Source organism: Mustela nigripes, chromosome 14 (assembly GCF_022355385.1).
Source record: "Mustela nigripes isolate SB6536 chromosome 14, MUSNIG.SB6536, whole genome shotgun sequence".
Classification (NCBI taxonomy): Eukaryota; Metazoa; Chordata; class Mammalia; order Carnivora; family Mustelidae; genus Mustela; species Mustela nigripes.
This window is the reverse complement of record NC_081570.1, coordinates 96,918,953-96,943,533: the sequence shown is the minus strand read 5'-3', so window position 1 is coordinate 96,943,533 and position 24,581 is coordinate 96,918,953. Positions and strand designations below refer to the sequence as shown.

General features: G+C 37.1%; 1 protein-coding gene and 1 pseudogene across 2 annotated transcripts in view; one reads left to right on the top strand and one right to left on the bottom strand.

Moving 5' to 3' along the window:
- The window catches only part of LRIG2 (leucine rich repeats and immunoglobulin like domains 2), a 68,639-nt gene that overhangs the window by 13,090 nt on the left and 30,968 nt on the right, over positions 1-24,581 (bottom strand). For both annotated transcript variants that reach the window (XM_059375774.1, XM_059375775.1), the window contains exons 2-13: positions 21,061-21,126; positions 19,381-19,455; positions 19,085-19,219; positions 18,415-18,558; positions 18,159-18,302; positions 17,173-17,316; positions 16,824-16,967; positions 14,010-14,090; positions 13,215-13,286; positions 13,011-13,079; positions 8,196-8,359; positions 652-972 (exon numbers count right to left, since the gene is read on the bottom strand). In XM_059375774.1, coding sequence (XP_059231757.1) covers positions 652-972; positions 8,196-8,359; positions 13,011-13,079; positions 13,215-13,286; positions 14,010-14,090; positions 16,824-16,967; positions 17,173-17,316; positions 18,159-18,302; positions 18,415-18,558; positions 19,085-19,219; positions 19,381-19,455; positions 21,061-21,126 — 1,559 coding nt within the window. The remainder of the gene's footprint in view (positions 1-651; positions 973-8,195; positions 8,360-13,010; positions 13,080-13,214; positions 13,287-14,009; positions 14,091-16,823; positions 16,968-17,172; positions 17,317-18,158; positions 18,303-18,414; positions 18,559-19,084; positions 19,220-19,380; positions 19,456-21,060; positions 21,127-24,581) is intronic.
- Positions 22,563-24,449, top strand: LOC132001558 (small ribosomal subunit protein eS27-like; annotated as a pseudogene).

Sequence of the window (24,581 nt, the reverse complement as noted above, 5' to 3'; positions counted from 1 at the left end):
GGCAAATGCATGTTAAAAAAAAATTATACCAAAAAATAAAGAATACAAAAAATGTATGCCTTCAAAAATTTCATAAAACAACAGTGAATTAAGACACAAGTATGTCCTTTGGTTGCACAAAACCTAAACTGTTTTAGTGATTCAATCCGATAGGTGACGATTAATCAAACTGTTTTGGAGAAGTTCTTTTTTTACAGCCACAGTGAAGAAGAGCATTAATTTAAAAAATGATTCTGTATGACTACATTTAGACAATGATAACAATCACTGCACCCAGAAATGTCCTAAATACTTCGCTATTATAAAGCCCTGCGAACAGTGGCAGGAATACATTTCAGTTTTCAGAACAGAATTATGGTTCTAGAAAGAACAGAGAATTTCAAAAGAATTTTTTCAAAAGCAGAAACAACAAAAAAAAAGCAGCCTATCTCCTGGGGCCGTGAAACTTCCCCCCTCGCTTCCAACCAAGGACCAATTAGGGACATAACTGGACAAAACGGTAACCCAGTCTACATATTAGCACAACCTTAATTAATACAAAACACTAAAATCTCCCCTTCAAATGCCAGGCTTAGTCTCATTTTCTTATCCAAGTGGTTCAAAATTGAACATGAAAAATCCTTCTAACCATCAGGGACCAGAACTCCTTACCATTCACAGTCAGTTTGGCTTTTTGAGAATAATTAGATCCAAAGTGATTAGTAACGATACACTGATATCTTCCTTCATCTGTGAAATTCACATTGAAAAGATGTAAGACACTCGTATATTCTAGAGCTTCTCCAGCTTGCTGCTGATAACGAACAAAATTCTCAACATCGATGTCATTCAGGATTTCACTGTCTTTGCGCCACACGGTAGACATGGGTGAGTCGCTGCTGCTCACTGCGGTGCACGTCAGAGTCACATTCATGCCTCTTAGAGCAACTGTATTTTCAGGATGCATTTTTATCTGTGGCTTGAGAAAATCATCTAAGAGAAAAAAATGGGGCAGGAGCCAAGTCACTCAATTTTAATTCTACACATTTTGAAACAAATAACGTAAAATTACTTGTTCTCTTTACAAAATGGCATATTAAGATTGACAAGCGACTACAGGGCTAGAATCCAATTCCTTTCTGTTCAAAGATGTGGGAAATGAGGCCCAGAGGGTCAAACAACTTGTTCAGAGACAAAGGGTGGATAGGGAACTCAGGTTTTCAAACTTCAGGGTTTAGCATACTTTCTTTTTTTTAAAAAAAAAAGATTTTATTTATTTATTTGACAGAGATCACAAGTAGGCAGAGAGGCAGGCAGAGAGGAGGGGGAATCAGGCTCCCTGCTGAGCAGAGAGCCCGATGCGGGGTCAATCACAGGACCCCAAGATCATGACCTGAGCTGAAGGCAGAGGCTTTAACCCACTGAGCCACCCAGGCGCCCCTAGCATACTTTCTACTATCACTCATGATCACTTACACTTAGAATGTATTTCTTAAGTACTACCAATTACTAGGAAAAAAGAAAAACCTAAATTCAAATCTCAAGACAAGTTCTAATCCTGTTAGCTCTCGTGAATATGTAGAGGCTACATATATAAACATATATATGATAAGACCCATTATCTTTTCCTTGCCAATAATGAAAATGGGGATTACATATTACATGTTACAATACTTACCTATTAATAAAACATTTGTGAGCCTGTGGGTGGTTCAGCTGGTTAAGTGTCTGACTCTTGATTTCAGCTCAGGTCATGATCCCGGGGTCCTGAGATCAGGCCCCTCATTAAGGGCTACGCTCATAACGGAGTCTGCCTGTCTCTCTCCCTCTGCTCCTTCCCCTACACACACTCTCTCTCTGAATAAAATCTTTTTTAAAAAAATTAAGCATTATTGGAACATACATCATATATGCATAACTCTCCCTTCAAACAGTGAGAAATTCCAAATAGGCTTAGGAATAGCTAATATACTACAGATTCATAAGTAATAGTATATTGTTAATATGTAAAAAACAATGTAAGTATTTTGTGGGCCTGAGCTTCCAAGTGTTCTAAGTATCTTTTAAGTAGATTATAAAAATAGATCTGGCAATATATGGGTATCTAAATAATCAGATACTAGTGACATGCAAGACAACTACGCTGATGTAAAAGTTCTAGTGCCTAAAGCTAGTAATCAGTTACTCTACTTAAAAGGAAATTTAAGGGGCACCTGGATGGCTCAGTGGGTTAAAGCCTCTGCCTTCAGCTCGGGTCATGATCTCAGGGTCCTGGGATCAAGCCCTGCATCAGGCTCTCTGCTCAGCGGGGAACCTGTTTCCTCCTCCCTCTCTCTCTCTCTCTCTCTGCCTGACTCTCTGCTTACTTGTGATCCCTGTCTGTCAAATAAATAAATAAAATCTTAAAAAATAATAATAAAATAAAATAAAGGAAATTCAAGTGTAAAGGATAAATGCCCAAGTTGAGAAAGAATGATATAGATACATACTTCAAATTATGAGTACTGGAATTATGACAACTTTTTTTTTTTTTAAGATTTTATTTATTTATTTGACAGAGATCACAAGTAGTCAGAGAGGCAGGCAGAGAGAGTACGGGGAAGCAGGCTCTCTGCCAAGCAGAGAGCCTGATGCGGGGCTTGATCCCAGGACCCTGAGATCATGACTAGAGCTGAAGGCAGAGGCTTTAACCCACTGAACCACCCAGGCGCCCCTGGAATCAAGACAACTTTTACATGGTTGTCCTTCTACCCCCCAAAAAATTCTAAAACCCTGCCACCACTTTAGTCTTAAGAAACTGCATCAAAAATAGAAACTACATTCACACATTACTGGTGACAACATAAACAAGTGCTATCTTTCTGGAAAACAGCTGGTAGTACTTTTTAAGATCTACTTAAAAAAAAATCATTTTTGATTCAGGAATCTTACTACTGGATATTTATATTAAAGGTTAATAACCTGGGGCATCTGGGTGGCTCAGTGGGTTAAAGCCTCTGCCTTCGGCTCAGGTCATGATCCCGGGGTCCTGGGATCGAGCCCTGCATCAGGCTCTCTGTTCAGCAGGGAGCCTGCTTCCCCCCACCCATGCCTGCCTCTCTGCCTACTTGTGAACTCTGTCAAATAAATAAAATCTTAAAAAAATAAAAAATAAAGGTAACAACCCCCTAAAAGGGAAAGGCCTACATTCATAAAGATGCTGTTATACTATACTGACACTGAAAATGATCAATGAAGAACACACAGGAAAAAACTTGGCTTATGATATATTAAGTCAAAGAATACAAAATTAAATCTACGATTACAAAATATAAAAATTTCACAGAAGAACACAGAGAAATGGAAATAGATATGCTAGTTAGAAAGCATTCTGGTTGGGTTGCCTGGGTGACTCAGTTGTTTGGGTGTCTGCCTTCAGCTCAGGCATGACCCCAGGGTCCCAGAATTGAGCCCCGAATTGGACTCCCGGCTCAGCGGAGAGCCCAATTCTCTCCCACTACTTGAGGCTCTGCAAACTTGTGCTCTGTCAAGTAAGTAAATAAATAAACTAAAACAATAAAAACTTTAAAAAAGTGAAAGCATCCTGGCTTAATTTTTTTCCATTCTGTTGTTAAGACAGTAAGTGTATGCCATGCATCTTTTCTGACAACAATGCTATGAAACTAGGAATCAACCACAAGGGGTTCATGGGTGGCTCAGTCATTAAGTTAAGCGTCTGCCTCAGCTCAGATCATGATCCCAGCATCCTGGGATCAAGCCCCACACTGGGCTCCCTGCTCTGTGGGATGCTGGCTTCTCCCTCTAGACTACTCCCCAGACTTGTGTTCCTTCTCTTCTTGTCTCTCTCTCGCGCGCGCACTCTCTCTCTCTAATAAATAAATAAATAAATAAATCTTTTTTTTTAAAAAGAGAAAGAAAGAAAAAGAAAAAAAAGAAATCAACCACAGTAAAAAATATAGAAAAGAGCACAATATATGGAGGTTAAATAACATGTTATTATACCACTGAATGGGATGGGCAGCCTGGCTGGCTTAGTTGATAGAGTGAGCATGTGGCTCTTGATCTCAGAGTTCTAAGTTCAAGCCCCATGTTACGTATAGAGATTACCTAAAAATAAATTTTTTTGTTTTTAAGATTAGATTTATTTATTTATTTATTTGAGAGAAGAGAGTACATGGCAGGGCAGGGGTGTGGGACAGAGAAAGAGAGAGAGAATCTTTAAGCAGACTCTGCAGAGAGTAAAGCCCAATGTGGAACCTGATGCCATGACTCTGAGATCATGACCTGAGCTGAAACCAAGAGTCAGATACCTAACCAACTGTGACATCCAGATGTGCCCCCCAAATAAATTTTTTAATAAATAAACAAATAAAACAATGAGTTTGGGGGGGGGGCTGGGTGGCTCAGTGGGTTAAAACCTCTGCCTCAGGTCACGATCCCAGGTCATGATCCCAGGGTCCTGGGATCAAGCCCCGCATCGGGCTGTCTGCTCAGCAGGGAGGCTGCTTCCTCCTCCTCTCTCTCTCTCTGTCCTGCTTCTCTGCCTACTTGTGATCTCTGTCAAATAAATAAATAAAATCTTAAAAAAAAAAAAAAAAAAAGAATGGGTCAACCAAGAAATCAAAGAAGAAATAAAGAATTACATGAAAACAAATGAAAATGAAAACAGAGTCCATAATCTGTGGGATACGACAAAAGTAGTTCTAAGAGGGAAGTTTACAACAATACAGACTTACCTCAAGAAGCAAGAAAAACCTTTAATAAACAACCTAACCTTACACCTAAAGAAACTAGAAAAAGAAAACCCAGTCCCAGCAAAAGATAGGAAATAATAAATTTAAGAGCAGAAATAAATGACATAGAAACTAAAAAAAAAAAAAAAAAACAGATCAATGAAACTAGGAGCTGGTTCTCTGAAAAGATAAAAAAAAAAACTGATAAACTCTAGGCAAGATTCACTTAAAAAGAGAGAGAGAGAGAAAGAGAGAAAGGACCCAGATAAATAAGATTACTAATGAAAGAAGAGAAATAACCAATACCATAGAAATATAAATAATTTTAACAGAGTATTATGAAAACCTAAGTATCAACAAATTCAACAACTTAGAAGAAATAGTTAAATTTCTAGAAAATATAACCCCCCAAAACTAAAGCAGGAAGAAATTTTAAAAAAGCTTTAACAGACCAATTACCAGCAATGAAACTGAATCAATAATCAAAACATTCTCAAAAAACACCAGTCCAGGACCAGATGAATTCATAGTTGAATTCTACCAAACATTTAAAGAAGAATTAATACCCATTCTTCTCAAACTATTCCAAAGAACACAAGAGGAAGGAAACTTCCAAATTCATTCTACGAAGCCAATATTACCCCAATACCAAAACCAGATAAAGACCTTACAAAAAAAGAGAACCGACCAATATCTCTTATGAATCTAGATGCAAAATCCTCAACAAAATATTACCAAACCAAATCCAATAAAATATTTTTAAAAATCATATACTGCAATCAAGAGGGATTTATTCCTATAATGCAAGGATGATTTAATATGCACAAAACAATCAATGTGAGGCATCACATCAGTAAGAGAAAGGATAACAACCATATGATCATTTCAACAGATGCAGAAAAAGCATCTGACAAAAGTACAACATCCACTCATGATAAAAACCCTCTACTAAGTAGGTCTAAAGGGAACATATTTCAACATACTAAAGGTCTTAGATGAAAAACCCACAGCCAACATCATACTCAATGGTGAAAAACTGAGAGCTTTCCCCCTAAGGTCAAGAAAGACAAGATGTCCACTCTCAACATTGTTATCAACAGAGTACTAGAAGTCCTAGCCACAGCAACCAGACAACATAAAGAAATAAAAAGCATCTGAATCAGTAAGGAGGAAGTAAAACTTCCACTATTTGCAGATGACATGATATTATATATAGAAAACCTTAAGACTCTACCAAAAAATACCCACTAGAACTGATAAATTCGGTAAGGTTGAAAAACACAAAATCAATGTACAGATATCTGTTGCATTCCTATACACTAATAATGAAGCAGCAGAAAGTGAAATTAAAAAAACAATCTCATTCACAATTAAACCAAAACCAATAAAATGTCTAGGAATAAATTTAACCAAAGAGGTGAAAGCCCTGTACTCTAAAACTATAGAACACCGATGAAAGAAGTTAAAGATGATGCAAAGAAATGGAAAGACATTCCACATTCGTGGATTAGAAGAGCAATACTGTTAAAACATTTGCCCTACCCTAAGCAAACTACACATTTAATGCAATCCGAATCAAAATATCAACAGCATTCTCAAAGAACTAGAACAATCCTAAAATTTGTATGGAACCACAAAAGACCTTGAGTAGGCAAAGCCATCTTGACACAGAAAAACATAAATGGAGATACCACAATTCCAGATTGCAAGTTATACTACAAAGTGACAGTAGTTAATGTGGCATAAAAACAGACACACAGATCAACGGAATAGAACAGAAAACCCCAAAATAAGCCCACAACTATATGGTCAATTCATTGTCAACGAAGAGGAATGAATATACAATGGGAAAAAGTTGCTTCAACAAATGGTGCTGGGAATACTGGTCAGCTACATGTGAAAGAATGAAACTGGACCACTTTCTTTCACCATACACAAAGATCAACTCAGAATGGATTAAACACCTAAATGTTAGACCTGAAACCATAAAAGTCCTAGAAGAGAGCACAGGCAGCAACTTCTCTGACCTAAGCAATAGGCAACATTTTCCTAGATTTGTTTCTAGAGAAACAAAAGCAAAAATAAACTATTGGGACTACACCAATACAAAAGGGGCACCTGGGTGACTCAGTCTGTTAAGCATCTGCCTTCAGCTCAGTCATGACCTCAGCGCCCTGGGATCAAGTCCTGCATCAGGCTCCTTGCTCCATGGGAAGCCTGCTTCTCCCTCTCCCTCTGCCTGCCACTCCCTCTGCTTGTGTGCATGTTCTCGTTCTCAAATAAATAAATAAAATAAAATCTAAACAAAAAGAAATTCTGCACAGCAAAGGAAACAACCAACAAAACTAAAAGGCAACCTACTGAATAGGAGAAGATGTTTGCAAATGACATATCCAATAAAGGGTTAATATCCAAAGTATATAAGAACTGATACAACACAATACCCCAAACCAAATAATCCAATTTAAAAATGGGCAGGGGTGCCTGAGTGGCACAGTCAGTTGAGCATCTGACTTGGTTTCGGCTCAAGCCATGATCTGAGGGTCATGAAATCGAGCCCCACATTGGGCTGCACACTCAGTGCAGAGTCTACTTGAGATTCTCTCTCCCTCTGCCTCTCCCACTCATGCACTCTCTCTAAAGCAAATAAATAAATCCTTAAAAAAAAAAAAATAGGCAGAAGACACGAACAGACATTTCTCCAAAAAGACAGACAGATGGCTAACAGACACATGAAAAGGTGCTCAAGAACACTCATCATCAGGGAAATGCAAATCATAACCACAATGAGATATCACCCCTACATGTGTCAGAATGGCTAAAATCAAAAACAGAGTAAACAACAAGTGTTGGAAAGGATGTGGACAAAAGGGAACCCTCCTACATTGTTGGTGGGAATGCAAACTGATGTAGCCACTACAGAAAAAACAGTATGGAGGTTCCTCAAAAAATTAAAAATAGAACAACCCTACAACCCAGGAGCCACACTACCCAAAGAATACAAAAACATGAACTGAAAGAGATACATGGACCCTTGTGTTTTTTATTTATAGATTTATAGATGAATGGATAAAGATGTGGTATATACATACAATGGAATATTACTTAGCCATAAAAAAGAAAAAGTTACTATCTGCAGTGACATGAATGGAACTAGAGAGTATAACACTAAGTGAAATAAGTCAGACAGCAAAAGACAAGTATCACAAGATTTCACTGATATGCAGAATTTCAGAAACAAAATAAGCAAAGGGAAAAATAAAGAGAGACAAACCAAGAAATGACTCTTAGACATATAGAACAAACTGATGGTTACCAGGGGTGGGGGTGGTCAGAAGAGATGGAGATTAAAGAGTACACTTATCATGATGAAAAAAAAAGTAATAATAAAATAAATAATAACAAATTAATAATAAAATAAAAAGACAGCATGTTTCAAAAAGACAGCATGTAGTATAAAATATTTTAAAACAAAATACAAACCACAGACAAAGTCTTTCAGATCCACGTTCAGGATGCTCTGCCCTGCTAGCCACTCAGGGTGTGCACAGCTTACGTTCACAGAATGCTGGAAGTTATTATCAACCAGCCACTGAAGCAACCACTTCAAATGGCAGTCACAGAGTAAACTGCTTGTGTTCAGAATCCTGCAAAGTCAAGAAGAAAAGAAAGACGCTTTACTTTTCATTCTGTTTTCTTCACCATTAAAAGCTTACTGCACACCCATGCATTCTTCTCTCCAAAAAGTGCTCAACCTGAATCAAACCACAAGAACACAAATTCAGACGTTCAGCCTCAATTCCTCAAATACGTCACTGTCATCCAAGACATTAAGAAAAGGGGCAAAACAACAGTCAGAGACCTATTTTAGATTAAAGGAGACTAAAGGCTCATCACCAAATGCAGCGCATGATTCTAGACTGGAAGAAATATCTACAAGAAACATTTTTTGGCACTGGGGAAATGAGTATGGACTCCGTATCAGTGACTATTATTTTATCAAAGTTAATTTAATTGAATGAGGTAATAGTGCTGTGGCTATATGTAAGAAAACACCATTGTTCTTGGGATATACATGCTGAGATATTTAGGGTAAAGTGTCATGATGCCTGCAACTTACTATCAAATGGCTAAGCCAAGTAGTCGTGTGTGGAGGAAGGAGGGACAGAGAGATGATGGGAGGAGGAAGGGAGAGAAACGTCACAAATTTAGCAAAATGTTGACAAGCAATAAATCTAGGTAAAGGGAATATGGATGTTAACTGTACCTTCCTTTCAGTTTTTAAGGTTTAAGATTTTTCCCAGAAAAGTCTGGGGGAAAGCTTACCATATACATTGCAGCACAGAGACATGTTTGTTGTGGAGAAGATATTTTCCAAAAGAATATTCCACAATAATTCCACAAGCTTTATTTTCAAATTATTTCATTAAGACTGAAAACATTGGGACGCTGGGTGGCTCAGCGGGTTAAGCCTCTGCCTTCAGCTCAGGTCATGATCCCAGGGTGCTGGGATCGAGTCCCACATCGGGCTCCCTGCTCAGCGGGGTGTCTGCTTCTCCCTCTGTCTGCTGCTCCCCCTGCTTGTGTTCTCCCTCTCTTTCTCTGACAAATAAATAAAATCTTAAAAAAAAAAAAAAAAACTGAAAACATTTCATCCCTGTGGCAATGTGTACTGCAACTTAAACTAGGAAACAGTGAAATTTTATTTGTTGTCTATGATAGGGCTATAAAACATAATCAGAAAAAGAAGATAGGTTTTCTCTTAATGACCCCATGAATGTCCCATCCACCTGGAAGTAGTGAGAGCAAATGATTTGGAGAAGATTGTGACTTGCTTTGTGTGCATCACCCAAACCCTCATTTAGTCAAAGTATCTAAGATGTGATTCGAAGACGTTTCAATCAGTCTTCAATGGAATCTCAAAAGCCTTACTTGAGTAAGGGTTATTTTAATTAATCGGGCCAGAAGTTACCTTTTGCATTTCAGAGTTCTTCATTATATTCATTCACTGACAGACAAATGTTTGAGTCTCCTCTATGCGAGGGACTGCTCTAGGCCGTGCGGATGCAGGCCTCACAGAACTTACGTATTCATCAGAGACAAGCAGTGAACACATAAAGGCAAAGCACAATGTCAGAAAGGTAGTGCTATCAAGAAAAACAAAGCCAGGCAAAAGTAAAGAGAGGGCAGCTACTAATTTAGATCAAGCAGTCAGGGAAAAATACTTTGAAGAGACAGCATTTAGGCAAAGACCTGAAAGAAGCAAGAGGGCAAATCCCACAAAGACCTGAGGTGAAAGTGTCGCATACATAGGAAACTGTATGCAAAGACCTTGAGGCAGACAGGCCCAGTGCTCCGGAGGAAAAGCAAGGCCACTGAGGCTAGAGCACAGTGAGGGAGGGGGCAGTGACAAGGACAAGGTCAGGGAGCTGGGTAGGGAAGAGCAGGCCATGCAGGTGCTTTGCAAACTAAGAAAAGAATTTGAGGTATTTTCTCCCTATGTGTTGTACAGGAAGCCACTGGAAGGTTAAAAACAGAGGAGTGATGTGGTCTGATTTATGCTTTCTTGGGTATAAACTGACTCATGAAACCTGGCCTTACTCCTCTTCTGCTACTTACCTTAGGCAAAATACTTAATGTCTCTAAAATCTCAGTTTCTATTTCTGGAAAATGGGTTAGAGAATGTCTACCTCAAAAAAAATTTTAAATAAAGCATTTAGCACAATGTCTGTACACAGATGCCATTGAATTCACATTACTTCCCTTTAGTTATGTTTCTTTTACATCTTTCCACCCTCAGTGCTAACCAACCTGCTCCCAAGGACCTCACAGAATAGTCCGCATTCTTTCAAAAAGTGTGAGGACAGATATACACCAAAATATTAAGAGTGATTGTTTCAAGAGTAGTAGGGATCTAGGGACTTACTCTCCTTCTTGCTTTAACTATATGTTTTCTACTGTTTCTACCATGATTATGTAAGTTTAATGCAAAATATTTTTTAATTTACATACGACTTTCTCATCTCCCCCTAATATTTATGCAAAGCACTGTGAAGGATACCAGAAAGCACAAGGTTACATTTTAATAAATCCTGATGTAACAGTATTGTAAATATGACTTAAAGTAAACCAAAAGCAACCAAAATTTCTCAGTAAAAAAGGTATGTTACAGTTTCCTCCATTAGCAGTTTGTTCAAACTAATTCTCCAATTACCAAATGACTAAGACTGAAACTACACTATCTGCTTTCAACAACTACCTAAATTACATTTTACACTTAGCTCTCATTAACAAGAGTTAAAACTTTATGGTGGCCCTCAGATTATCATGGACAAAAAATGGGTAATACTGAAATGCACTAAGGTGTGCCCTTAAAAGTTAAACTGAGGGTTGCTGGAGGGGAGGGGGATGGGGGATGAGCATTAAGGACAACACATAATATAATGAATAATAGGTATAAGACTGATGAATCACTGATCTCTACCTCTGAAACCAATAATACATTGTTATATGTTAATGAGTTGAATTTAAATTTTTTAAAAAAGAAAAAAAAAGTTAAGCCTAGGAAAAATAAATCAAAATATGCTGACCAGAAAAAAAAAAAGCCACTTAAATGTCTGGCAGAAAATAACTAATAATGATTCCCATAACATTTTTATTTTATTAGTATTAGTTATTCAACTTTCAGTACGTGCCAGCCTCTGTACTTAGCACCTTCTCAAAACCTTCTAAAGTTTCCTAATGAACTTAGAGGGTAAAAAAATCCAAAGTCCTCATGACTCATTATGCCCTGGGTGGTCTGGTTCCTGATTAACTCTCTGACCTCACCTCCTACCCCCCTCTTCTTCCTTTTGCTCTCTTCCAGCTACACTGTTGTCTTTGCTGTTCTTCAAGCATAAAATGCAAGCTCCTACCTCAGGGCCTTTTCACTTGCTGTTTTCTGCCTGGAATGCTCTTCACCCAGTATTCAAGGCTTTGCCACTAAGGTACTGACTCAAATGTTATTATCTCCCCCCCTCGCCCCCCAAAAAGGCCTTCCTTTACTACTTTATCCAAAATCCTGGTCACTCTCCATACCTGTGACCCACCTTTACTTTCCTTCAGAACTCTTATTACCTGATGAGATACTATGTACCTACTGACTTATTCTTTGATTCCCTTACTAGAATTCATTGTAATATGCTATGAGGATAGAGATTTTGTCTTGTTCATTCTTGTGTTTTTAGCATCTAGGACAGTACCTTACATAGCAGATGACAATAAATATTTCTTGAATAAACGAATCATCTAATTTTATCCTCACATAAACTCTGAGGGAGATATGTACAACTTTCATTTTGAGAAGGGAAATTGAGTCGTAGGCTAAATTTTCCCAATGTCACACAGGTGTAAAGAATGAAGCAGAAATCTGAAATCAAGGGAGTTTGACTTCACACACTTCAGTGTATCTCAAACTACCTGTGATGAAGGACCAGTTTTATAAATGTCCAATCTGTTATAGATTAATACTATAATATTCAACAAAAGTGTCAGAGTAATGTCAAATTGTTTAAAAGTTTCTGAACACTATGAATTTCTATCCTTATCTCTTCATGAACCAGTTCTGGTCCACAGTCCTTCTTTTGAGTGGTTTTAGAGCAAGGCCACTGATTCTTAACACTGGCTCAACAGTCAAGTCACCAGAGTTTAAAATTAATAAAATTAATACCAGTGCCCAACTAACCACCCTCTCCACCCCCCAGGGGAAATCTCTAAATCAGTAAGAGCGATTTCTTAAAAATCATAAATGAAAAAGGGTATGAAGTAATATGTGTTTTTTTATTACAACTATTTTGAATAGTGTTTGACCATTTTAGTAATTTGGCAAACAGATTAGAGACATTCCTTCTGACAATACTGAATGTGCTAAATTATCTCTAACAAATTACCTAATATCTTAACCGTAATCCACCCTAAGATTCCCACCTAAGGATATTAGAACATATTTTTCCAATAATCCAAAAATAAACAAGGGGAAGAAAAGGAACAGGAAGATATACCTAAAGCATAAGGAGCCATGCTAAGGTCTTTTTAACTAAAAGCACATGAAAACAGTTTGGTGCAATAAATTCTAGGTTTTTCGATCTTGGGTTATTTTAAAATTATATCCAGTCACTAAAATAACTGAATATTAACATCTTTTTTTCCTGCCTAAATTGTGTGTTTTTGGAAACACATGGGTCACATTCATCTCACTTTAAGAGCAAAAGTATGGATAATGATCTAATGATCGGTGAAAAAAAAAAACTTGTTACGTACAGTTCTTTCAAGCAAGTCTGAGAAAAAGCATTTTCTTGGATAGACATTATAGCATTGTTGTTCAAGTCTCTGAAATGAGAAATAAAACATTACCGGTCACCATTTCTACAATTAAATTATATAAACACTTTAAATGGTCATGAGAACCTCTGCTAATAGCAAAGATTATTTATATACTGAGCAAAATGGATGCAAAATACTTACAGATGCTCAAGGGATTCAAGACCAATGAATGCTTTCTTTGTAATTGACTTAATTTGATTTCCTTGTAAGATTCTGAAATACAGACAGACCTTTCTAGTAAAGTTCTCCACTAAGCAAAATTTAATTCATTAAATCAAACATTTACCTATAAAAAGTGAAAATAAGCTTAACATGCATTTTTAAGAAAGTTGTGAACCTTTATCACCAACTATTGCAAAGCACAGAACGAAGGCCTCTATGAAGAGGTTGGAGCTCAACGAGGTGCTGTGAAAAGCGGTGAGGACCAGTGATGCCCTACTAAATTTCATGTGAGAAACTGGATTAGAGTCCCAATCTCTCCCTTCTTGGCAAAAGATCAGGTCAAAGAAATTCAGACCAAGTGTGAAGCTTTGGAAAAATTCTCAGGAGAAAAGATCTAAAATCTTACTTGAGAGAATTCCTCTCTTTCTAGATAAATTACCCATAAATTTCATATGATTAAAAGAATACTGCTTCAACTCTGGTTTCTCAGTGCATTTCTTTTATGTGACTCGTTAAGTCTACTTCTATGAATAACCTCTTTGAGTGCCCACTGGACAGCTTTTCTCAATAGAAATGTCCCAACACTAACTAAATAAATAAAACTTAAAGCCACCAATAAACAAAAAACTTAGTAAACAAAAAGGTTCTTCCTTTAGTGGGTGAATCAAAAGGCTGACTTTCCAGCCATAGCAAAAAGACATAATGCAATCACACATACAATTGGTTCTTGAAAATACACCTTTATAGGCATACATAAATATTATAAATACATACAATTTAGTGAGACTTGTGAGTCCAGCAAAAGCTTCACTAGCATCTTCTATGGCCCATGAAATTTCATTGTTCCTTAAGTTTCTAAAAAAATATCAAAGACAGGTTATGTTAGTTCACATGGCCATGACAACGCTGGGCATCATCCTGGCACGGCAATACTAATTTTCATCCTTATTTTAACAGTTATTTATGAAGATGACTCGACTCTTTTTTTTAGAGAATATCTTCAATGAGCATATAAGAACAGATTCTCATAAGCAAAGGGTTAAGCTGGCCTTGATAAATAAATAAAGCAACCTGCTAAGAGAATTAACCTTACTATCTAATAGCCCCTAATTTTGTTAGCATATTAAAATTATAGTCAGGGTCCTGCAAAAAGCAGGATTTCAAGACGCAGGGGATATGGCTTACAAATGTGATTTTAGACTAATGGGATTTCTGGGTGACCCAAGTCTTCCCGTGGGCTCTTAAACCTAAAATGGCTAACAAAGAACAATGTCAGTATAAAGCTTCACAGCTTGGCAGCAATTAAACATGCCCCCCTGGGAAGCAAGACTGATACACCCTTGCACTAGAGTGATCACTCTATTACTTTTAAAAGGAAAAGTATGGATCTTTTAAAATCCACTGCTGCATTCTCAGAGGAAATGCAACTGCATCATGTGGTGTCCTGCTGGAAGAAGTATCAGTTAAAGATGTTTTTTTTTTAAGATTTTATTTATTTATTTGACAGAAACGACAAGTAGGCAGAGAAGCAGGCAGAGAAAGAGAGGAGGAAGCAGGCTCCCGGCGGAGCAGAGAGCCCGATGCGCAGCTCGATCCCAGGACCCTGAGACCATGACCCAAGCCGAAAGCAGAGGCTTAACCCACTGAGCCACCCAGGCGCCCCTCAGTTAAAGATATTTAATCACTGTTGCTTACTTAAGTCATCTCATAATAAAATACAAAGCTCTTTTCTTCATAATACACTTTTAGGTTATGTAACAGTATGGCGATATAAGATCACTCTTCCCCTTTAGCTCAATCTTTTTTTGAAGTGAAAGCTAACAGGTTCATTTTATTTTACTAAGGAATAAACACTGAAACAACTCAACCTTCCAGGACTTTCCCCCACCTCCAGAGTACAGCATAAATAGAACTCACTGACCAAAGGGAGTAAGAAGTATACACTCTGGCAGGAATACTGGCCTCAAGCAAGATTTTCTGATCTTATCCTAATTATGCCTTAACCTTCTTTGTGGCATTAAATCATGACTTATTTCTGCAATTATTTTCTTAAATTTTAATACTAAAAATAATAATCAGCTGAAAGAAACTGCTTGCCATTCTTTGAATTGCCAAAAGGCTGCAGTTACATCTGAGAGAAGCTCCTGGGTTTGAACTATTCTAGGCTCACCTCTAATAATGTAGATAAAAGAAAAAAAAATCACTTTAAATATTTCAAGGCCAAATCTGAAGGAAGACTGCCTCATTAAGTTAAAAAAAAAAAAATCAAACAAACTTGTACAGGTAAACACACCTTCACAAAATTATCATGCTTTCTTTCTCACTGATGCCTAGGTCCCAAAGTTGAGAGCTTGCCTCTTTTCAGACCAGAAAGTCCCCTATTCAGAAACTGTAAGAATCTACAAATTCTACTAATTAGCCTTTTTCTCTTATTCTCCTCTATGTTTAAAATCACTGTATTTCATTTAAAATACCTCTTTGTTCAATTACATTTCATAACAAGGGTAAAACATCCAGCTTACAGAACCCCAGAATTTTAGAGTTGAAACTGCCTATAGCAATCATTTATTCCTGTCTCCATCCTCTGCTGAAGACATATGCAAAATGACACCTAGGGAAGGCTAAGTGATTCTGTTCATCTGACAGTATGGTAAGAAGTACCCGAACTTTAGTGTCAAACAGACCTGGGTTCTACTTCTGGTTCAAATGTTTATGAGCTGTGTGACTTTATGCTGAATGTGCCCAGTTTTGTCTGATCTCTGAAACTAAGCTGGGTCTGGCCTGGTTAGTACTTGGATGAAAGACCAGCTGGGAATACAAATTGTGTTAATTTAAACCATCATTTTAATCTCTCTGAACCTCAGCCTCCTGATATGGAAAAGAACTGTAATATCCTAGTATTCTGAAAGCACCTAGCACATATCAGATCACTGATAAATGTTAAGTTTTTTCATGTTCAAAGTCATGCAGCAAATTAGCAACAATGAACAGCGCTCCTGCCAGAGCTCCTCCCACTACGCACCCTTATCCTGCTGAATGAATGTTTTCTGGTAGTAGTTCAAGGTCAGAGGAACAAAAAAATGTGTGCATTCTTGATTCTCTGTCTGTCTTGATTAGCAGACTGTGTTTTATTCCACAGTAACTGGCACAATAAGAGATGCCTTGTTGTTCAGTTGGTTAAATTCAGAATTAAAGCACAAACTCAACTGGCTAAAGATAAATAAGATTTATGTATGGGGACAGACACAATTAACAATGTCTTGTCCCAAGGTGTAAAATAGAAGAACTACAAAATATTAACATAAACATAAACATGTAGCTTGATTAGCTGTTTTATTTTGCTTTACTATTTTTTTTTAATTGTATTTATTTATTTGAGAGAGAGAAAGAGCACAAGCAAGGGGAGGGACACAGGGACAAGCAGATTCCCCAATGTGCAGGGAGCCCAATTCAGGGCCCAATCCCAGGACCATGAGATCATGACCAGCACCAAAGTTAGACACTTAACCAACTGAGCACCCAGGCGTCCCTATTTACTATTTTTAAAAAATTAGCAAAAAAAAAAAAAAAAAGGACAGATGTACTTACAGTGTCTGAAGATTGGAAAGAAATCGAAATACACCATCAGCAATGTGAGTGACTCTGTTGTCCCCTAAATTCAGTCTCTCCAGTAAGCTCAGACCCACAAAGGCAGATTCATCCAGGCGGGTCAACTGGTTATAGGACAAATCACTAAGAACAGGAAACATGAAAGATAAGGAATTAGTTGTATTTTAATTCAACTTTCCTATTCTCATTCTATTTATGTGATAAATTTAGAGTTTTCAACAAACTTCTAACAAAGAGGGATGTTAGATCTCATTACTGGCCATGAGAGTGATTTATTCCAATGTACTCTAGTCTCACAGCCTCCACTGAAATGCCATCCAACACTCACAGTTCAGATAGTCTTTGGCAGAACTCCCACGCGTCAGGGCTGATTCTTTCAACAGCATTCTGGCTGACATAGAGCTGTTGTAACATTCGCAAGCCATACAACCATCCCTTGTTCACTTCTGTAAGGTTATTATGCTCTAGCTCTCTGCAGAATTAGAGAAAAAAAGGAGAAAATACATTTCAAAACAAGGCACTGCAATGAGAAGATTCCAAAACCCTCCATTAGGTCTTGCTCAGAGAGACATATACTTTTTGCTCAATTCAAGTGAGCCAACAAATTCTATTCAAGAAATACTAATATTTTACTTACAATATACTGCTAAAAGGTAGTAAAACCATCTAAAACATCAGATCTAGGGGTGCCTGGGTGGCTCAGTGGGTTAAAGCCTCTGCCTTTCGCTCAGGTCATGATCTCAGGGTCCTGGAATCAAGGCCCACATTGGGCTCTCTGCTCAGCAGGGAGCCTGCTTCCCACTCTCTCTCTGCCTGCCTCTCTGCCTACTTGTGATCTCTGTCTGTCAAGTAAATAAATCAGATCTATAAAATCAACACACTAAGAACTTTGATACACCTGTTCGAGGTGAATCCTGATCATTTTCATTAGTTCCAAACATTAAGAAAAATATAAGCTTTCTAGACAAATTTTTTTTTAAAGTAGGCTCCATGCCCAGCCTGAATCCCAACATGGGGCTTGAACTTACAACCCTGAGATCAAGACCTGCACTGAAATCAAGAGCAGGACACTTACCTGACTGAGCCACCCAGGTGCCCCTAGATGAAATGTTTTTAAGAATGATGAAAAAAACACTAAATAACAATATCAATAACAAAGCTTAAAGAGCTTTGTATACAATTATTTCGCATCAGAGTAGGGAGAAAGAACTAGTGAACTTGGGTATAATTAAATCAACTATCCTAGCCATTTTGTACTAATGGCACTGGCAGACCCCTTTCGAACAATATTCTATTCTAGTTCATAGTACTTACAATTCTTCCATGTTATCCAAGCCAAAAAATGCTCCATCCTTAAGTTTGCTAATACCATTCCGCTGCATCTTCAAAGATCTTAAGGAGTCAAGCCCTTGGAATGTCAGACCTTCCACCACTTTAATTCTGTTTCTTTTAAGTTCCCTTTAACAAAAATGGTTTTACAGTCTGAAATTTGCCGATTTGTTCTAACAATAATTAAAATAATTTAAAAGAAAAAACAATCTTTTAAAAATCCATCTATTTAGTTACTCACAAGAACTGGAGGTGAGGTAGCTTGAAAATCTTAGGTGGAATCATGCTGATTCTGTTCCTGTTTAACTTTACCACTAGTAGGGAACTGGATAAATTATCAAAGCAACCAGCCTCCAAGATGGTTATCCTATTATTACTCAAATTTCTAAAATGAACAAGGTAACAAAAAAATTTAGTGAAACATTCTACCACTTGACAGCTACCCAAAGTCTATGAGTGAGCCCCCTGCTCTACCACTTAGCAACTACACCCAACTTTACGGATCATTTAACTGCTTTGTTTCTTCAACTACAAAATAAGGATAATACCAACTTCATTTAGTACATTCATCTAGTACATTCATACAGTAAATATGGATATGATTGGTAAACTATAAAACACTAGCACACGTTGATTATCATTATATAGGATAAGCCACTGTTTAACAAACCAATCTTATTTACCTTTTACAAAACTGTTAGTAAAACACACCCAGAATTAAACCTCAAAAATAACCCTGGATACTTAATATTTTCTGACAACAGGAGAGAAAAAACAACCCAAAAAACTGACTCCAGATTTGTTTTTCATAAGCATATCAATATCACAATAATAACAGACATTTCTGAGAAGATAAGTATCAATAAATAACAAACATGAACTTTAAAATAAATCTAGATTAAACTACTTACAGGTATTTAAGCTGCATTCGAGGAAATGAAGAGGTCTTGATTTCTGATATTATATTTGAACTGAGATCTAAATTCTCAAGAGCAGGGTAAAACTGAAACACTTCTGCATTTATTTCTGGGATTATATTATGGACTCTATAAAAAAAAAAAAGACTGTAATGAAGCTATTGCCAGAGACCTACCCCAGGCCATGAGGATGTTAAATAGTTAGGCTCAACAATAAGGGTACCGAAAACAAAAATTTTTTTTAAAACTACTATTCATAATTTAAAAGATCTGAAATCTGATTTACTTACAGTGAGAGCAGAGTAATATTAGAGGTTGGTTCTCCAAAATATGGGATTTCTGTTAGCTCATTATAATTCATTTTCCTAGGAAAAGAGGAAAAACAAGATTTCAAACTTTAGAAGGGGAAATGTTGCCTCTTGAGTTCTGGTTTCTGGACAATAATTATTTTTTAGGATCAGTGCCAAATTTGAAAAAGGCAGATGACTCAGAATGAATCAGACTAAATGCATTATACTGAGAAATTGAAGATTTTAATAAGAAATGTTTTTTCATGATGTAGATTTATGACTGACGTCACTATTTTGCACATCAAGTATTTTTAATCCCAGCAAGGTTCTTGAAGTTACTTTTCTGACAGCTAATACCAATCCTTCTTAAAGAATTAACCTACCCATATCTCTTTATACATTTATAGTAAATAAGATTAAGAAATTATAAATTAAGTAAATTTTTAAAACATACACACATTTTTTAAGTTACTCAAAGTTAGAGAGGGTTGCGTGAGTCCACAAATGAATCTGCCCGAGAGATGGAGCCTATGATTAATTTTACAGATGACATGACATGTCACCATCTGATCTTAGCAGCTCTTTAAACATAATGTCTCCAATGTTTTACTAGCAAATCCAACATAATCACATTTCATTAACCTGGTTTTCAATCACTGAACAACCTCAATTACCTAGACTACAGAAAAGAAACCAGAAGTAAAAGGCCTCCAAGAAACCAGCCGAAGTTACAAAGTCCATGTCCTAAAGCTCATGAATTTCCCACTGAAGCATTTTTCAGGACTTTCTTCAGTGCCTAGTCTTTAAGCCAAATAAGCTTGTCAATTGTTTATTCAGAGCAAAGCAGATCAAAACCAGTCAATTTGGAGCAGAGACAGAGGGAATTCAAGGACAATGAGAGCATGAAGAAGTTAACCCCATCAGCAAGAAATCAAAAAAGAAAAATAAGTCCAAAGGTTCTGCATTTTAGCATAGAGGCAAAAGGGCTCAATACTTGTGCCTCTGGAAACATCACAATGCAATAACTGATATTAATAGTATTTTAGAAAATTTCCTCCAAAAAATACATAATAATACATCTCAGTATTAAAGGAAAAACTTTAGTGAAGTAGAAAATTGAATTATATTAACCACCACACTACAGACAATACAAAACACTCAAAAATATTTCAGGTAACTCATTTTTTTTTTTTTAAGCAGGTTCCATGCTGGGGCTAGATAATGATAATTACCTGAGATCAAAAGTCAAGACGCTTAACTAACTTGAGCCACCCAGGCACCCCCACGTAACTCTACTTTAGATATGATGCTTGTATCTCAAGACAAGTCAAGACATGAAAAAGTTTAAACAACAGAGAATTTCACTGACTGAAACCAGCAAGAAACATGCAAAATATATTTATTCTGAAAAGGGGGGGGGGGATCTTACATTTTGGCCCCAAGAAAGTAGATAGAATAATATTTCTACACAGTTTGCAACTAATCACCAACCTAATAGTGCAACACCCAGAGAGCCTGTAATGGTAGCAAAGCCAAAGACAAGTTTAGATTTAAAAATGTCTTTTAAATTTTTTCTGTCAATTTCGGACAGCATTTCTGATTGAACATCCTCAAATTCATAATGCATCAAATCCACCTCTAAGAGTTTAATTTAAATTTAAACAAATAAAAGTAACTTACACTTCTTGTAAGGTTTGAGATTCCAAACTGATGTTCCAGTCAGACAAGCGATTATGACTCAGATCCCTAATGGAGGACAAAAGATCATTCTTAGTTCAGTGCTGGAAAAGAGACTTAACGGAAAAAAAAAAAAACTAAACTAAACTAAAACGTAATCTAAAAGCCCCATTGAATATAAATTTGCATAACACACACAAAAAGATGTTTATAAAGAATAAATATCTAGATTTCAAAACAGCTATTTTACTTTTTCTTCACTTTTATGAGGTCTTTTTAAAAAACTAACTGGGGAATACAGTCACATGTTTCAATAATCAAAAAGTGTAAAAGAAAATATAGTTAAGTCTCCCACCCTGTCACCAGCCATTATGATTTCCATCCCCAACAGCAACAAATGAAAATCTACCATTTCTTGAGCAGCCTGCCAGATATTTTATGCACATACCAGCAAATTTTTACAAAAATGGTAGATTAATTTATGCATTAATTTGCCTTAGTCTTTTCACTTAACAATACATCTGATAGACCATTCCACAGCAATATTATAAGGTTCTTTCATCTTTTTTGTGATTATCTTCTACTTTTATTGTAATGAACTACACTTTACATATTTTTGAAAGAAAATACACTTTTTAAAGTAACATGTTATATAATTTTTCAAGTATTGTATGTACTTTAAAGTATTTACACATTATAAAATAATATTGTAATATACTGCATTATACTTTAGCAGTAGATAAAAGAAGATTGATTTTGCAAGTCAAGATAATGAGCTTCTATATCAGAACTAAAGTTGACCATATCCTTAATAGAGATACAGTCTTCCTAAAAAAAGCAATCCAGCTTTGGGGAAGAAAAATCCATCTCCAAAATTATGTTAATGATGATGACCGGTGGTAGTGGTGGTGGCTAACATTCATTAAGCATCAGGCACTCCTCTATGTACTTTATACACACACGTTAACTACCTAAATCCACCCAACAACCTTGCAAGGCAAATACTTTCACAATCCCTGCTTGCCTAAGACAGAAACCGGCAGAGAGCAGTAATTTGTCAATCCAAGGTCATACAGCTAATAAGTGAGGAAGCCATAAACTTGAAAATCCATCTCACTTTTGGCAAGTAAGTTTGTTAGATATAGCAGAGATTTCACTGAAATTAGTCACAAGTCTAAATATTTAAATAGGCTTTAAAAATTCACCTTGATGCTTCCTGGCATCTTTACAAGGCTGAAGTGGAATCCAGCCCACACAAGCTGTCTGCCCAAGAGATGTATTATACATTACAATATGGCTAGCAATAGGGATACACCAGAGAAACATTACAGATCACTTTATCTCACTGTGCCATCACAGGCAGTTGACAGATGCACACAGGTCTGAATGATGTCTCTATCACAGCAGAACAATTTGTTCTCAGCTAGATTCACGTCTGTCCATCTGTAAAATTTAGCCACTTTCATTTAGAAGCTTAATTTACACCGTAAGATAATTAAGGCTAGATGAAACCATCCCTCTTCCGCAACAGTTCTAACACCTTTATTCTAAGATACCTGGCACCAGATATCAGCTCAAGGACACTCATGACTAGGGGTATGTGCTGGGAAATGCTAGAGATAAAAATAGGAATTTACTCCACACAAAAATCTTATATTCAGATACTTTCATCCAACTCACAGTTCCTACTAAACAACACTGGATTTTATGCAAGTGGCATGTCAACTAAAGAAGAAATTCAGCTCTTCTAATTTAAGTTAGATAGTCCACATTCTGCTCCAAGGTGGCCGGTCTGGCAACTATGACCTGTGTAGCAGGCTAGCACAGTATGATTTAATTCCGAATCTGATGCTTGCTAAAATTTATTTTTCCCCCTTTTACAGATTAAGAGCTTTCATTTTAATCGTAACAGTGCTTCTAATGCCTTCCCAAACCCTAATCTCTCTGGCAATGTAACTCTTGACTATACTCATTTCCTACAGTTCTCTCATGGATGTCAATGACCAGATAATCACTTTTTTTTTCTTAAGATTTTATTTATTTATTTTACACACAGAAAGAGAGATCACAAGCAGGCAGAGAGATAGGCAGAGAGAGGGGAAAGCAGGCTCCCGCTAAGCAAAGAGCCCAATACAGGGCTCGATCCCAGGACCCCAAGACCATGACCTGAGCCAAAAGCAGAGGCTTAACCCTCTGAGCCACCAAGGCACGCCCCCCCATTTTTTAAAGCAATAATCACTTTTAAAGAAAACTATTATCAAAGAAATCTAAAACAAGTTAACCCAACTCACACATGGTATAAGCTACTTTGTATTAAGTATCAGTGAAAACTGTCCAGTGTCTCTACTGGGGGGAAGGAGTGATTTTCTCTCTTTCTTTGAAGAACTTCTAAAGGCTTTTTGATGGAACTCAAAGGATACCGGAAATACTTTGGAGCCTCTCTACAGGATAATGCTGTCTTAAGAATATATGCCTCAGATGCTGCAAGCCCAATCTCGTGCTGCTCACAAGGGGTGTCAACGTTAGAGATCAGACTGTCTGGGCTCACGAAAGATCAACAGGCTTTTGGCTAGAGATTTACTATACCCGTCCTCGGAAAAGGAAAAGAAAAAAAAAAAAAACATAAAAAGAAACAGCTAGTTCAAAGCCCACATTCCTATTTTATGGATGTACAAGGCCCAGGCTGCTACAAGATTACCAAGATTACCACGGTTTTCAACCATGCTCAGATGGTCTTTATTTGTGCGGGCTGTTCAACAGTGTTGCTGTGCAAGCCAACAGAAGGAAAGGCCAGACTCACAGGGTGTTCTTCACTTAGAAGAAAGCAACACTAACGATCCACACAACCTCCTGAACTTGTGTTACATGGCAGAAAGCCTAATCAATTCAGTAATTCCAGTTATGTACCAAAATAATGTAATTATGTTTAATTTTGTAAGGTACACAATGGTTCTATTTTGGTCTCAGTTTGTTTTTTGTTTTTTTTTTTTTTAAGATTTTATTTATTTGACAGTGAGAGAGGGGACACAAATAGAGGGTGTAGGAGAGAGAGAAGCAGGCTCCCTACAGAGCAAGGAGTCAAATGTGGGGCTCGATCCCAGGACCCTGGGATCATGACCTAAGCAGAAGGCAGACACTTAACAACTAACTAAGCCACCCAGGCACCCACTGTCTATTTTTCAATAAAGTTTTGATTATGGATGGATTAAAAAAAAAAAAAGACTATATGCCTCAGAGGTCAGAACCCCATAATGAGGCTCTCTGGACCTTTCTGTGACAAATCTGCATTAGGTGGGATTTTAAAACACTAACAGTAAACTAAAATACACTCCCAAAGAAGTACTACCATAGAAAGCAACCACAGTAGTTCCCCCACTCCCCATTATCCGCAGTTTGGCTTTCCATGGTTTCAGCTGCTCACAACTGTGCTCTAGAGCAGATGACTCTAACGGTAGCTCACAATGCCTACATCATTCATTTTACTTCATCTCATCACATGGGCATTTTATCATTCCACGTCATCA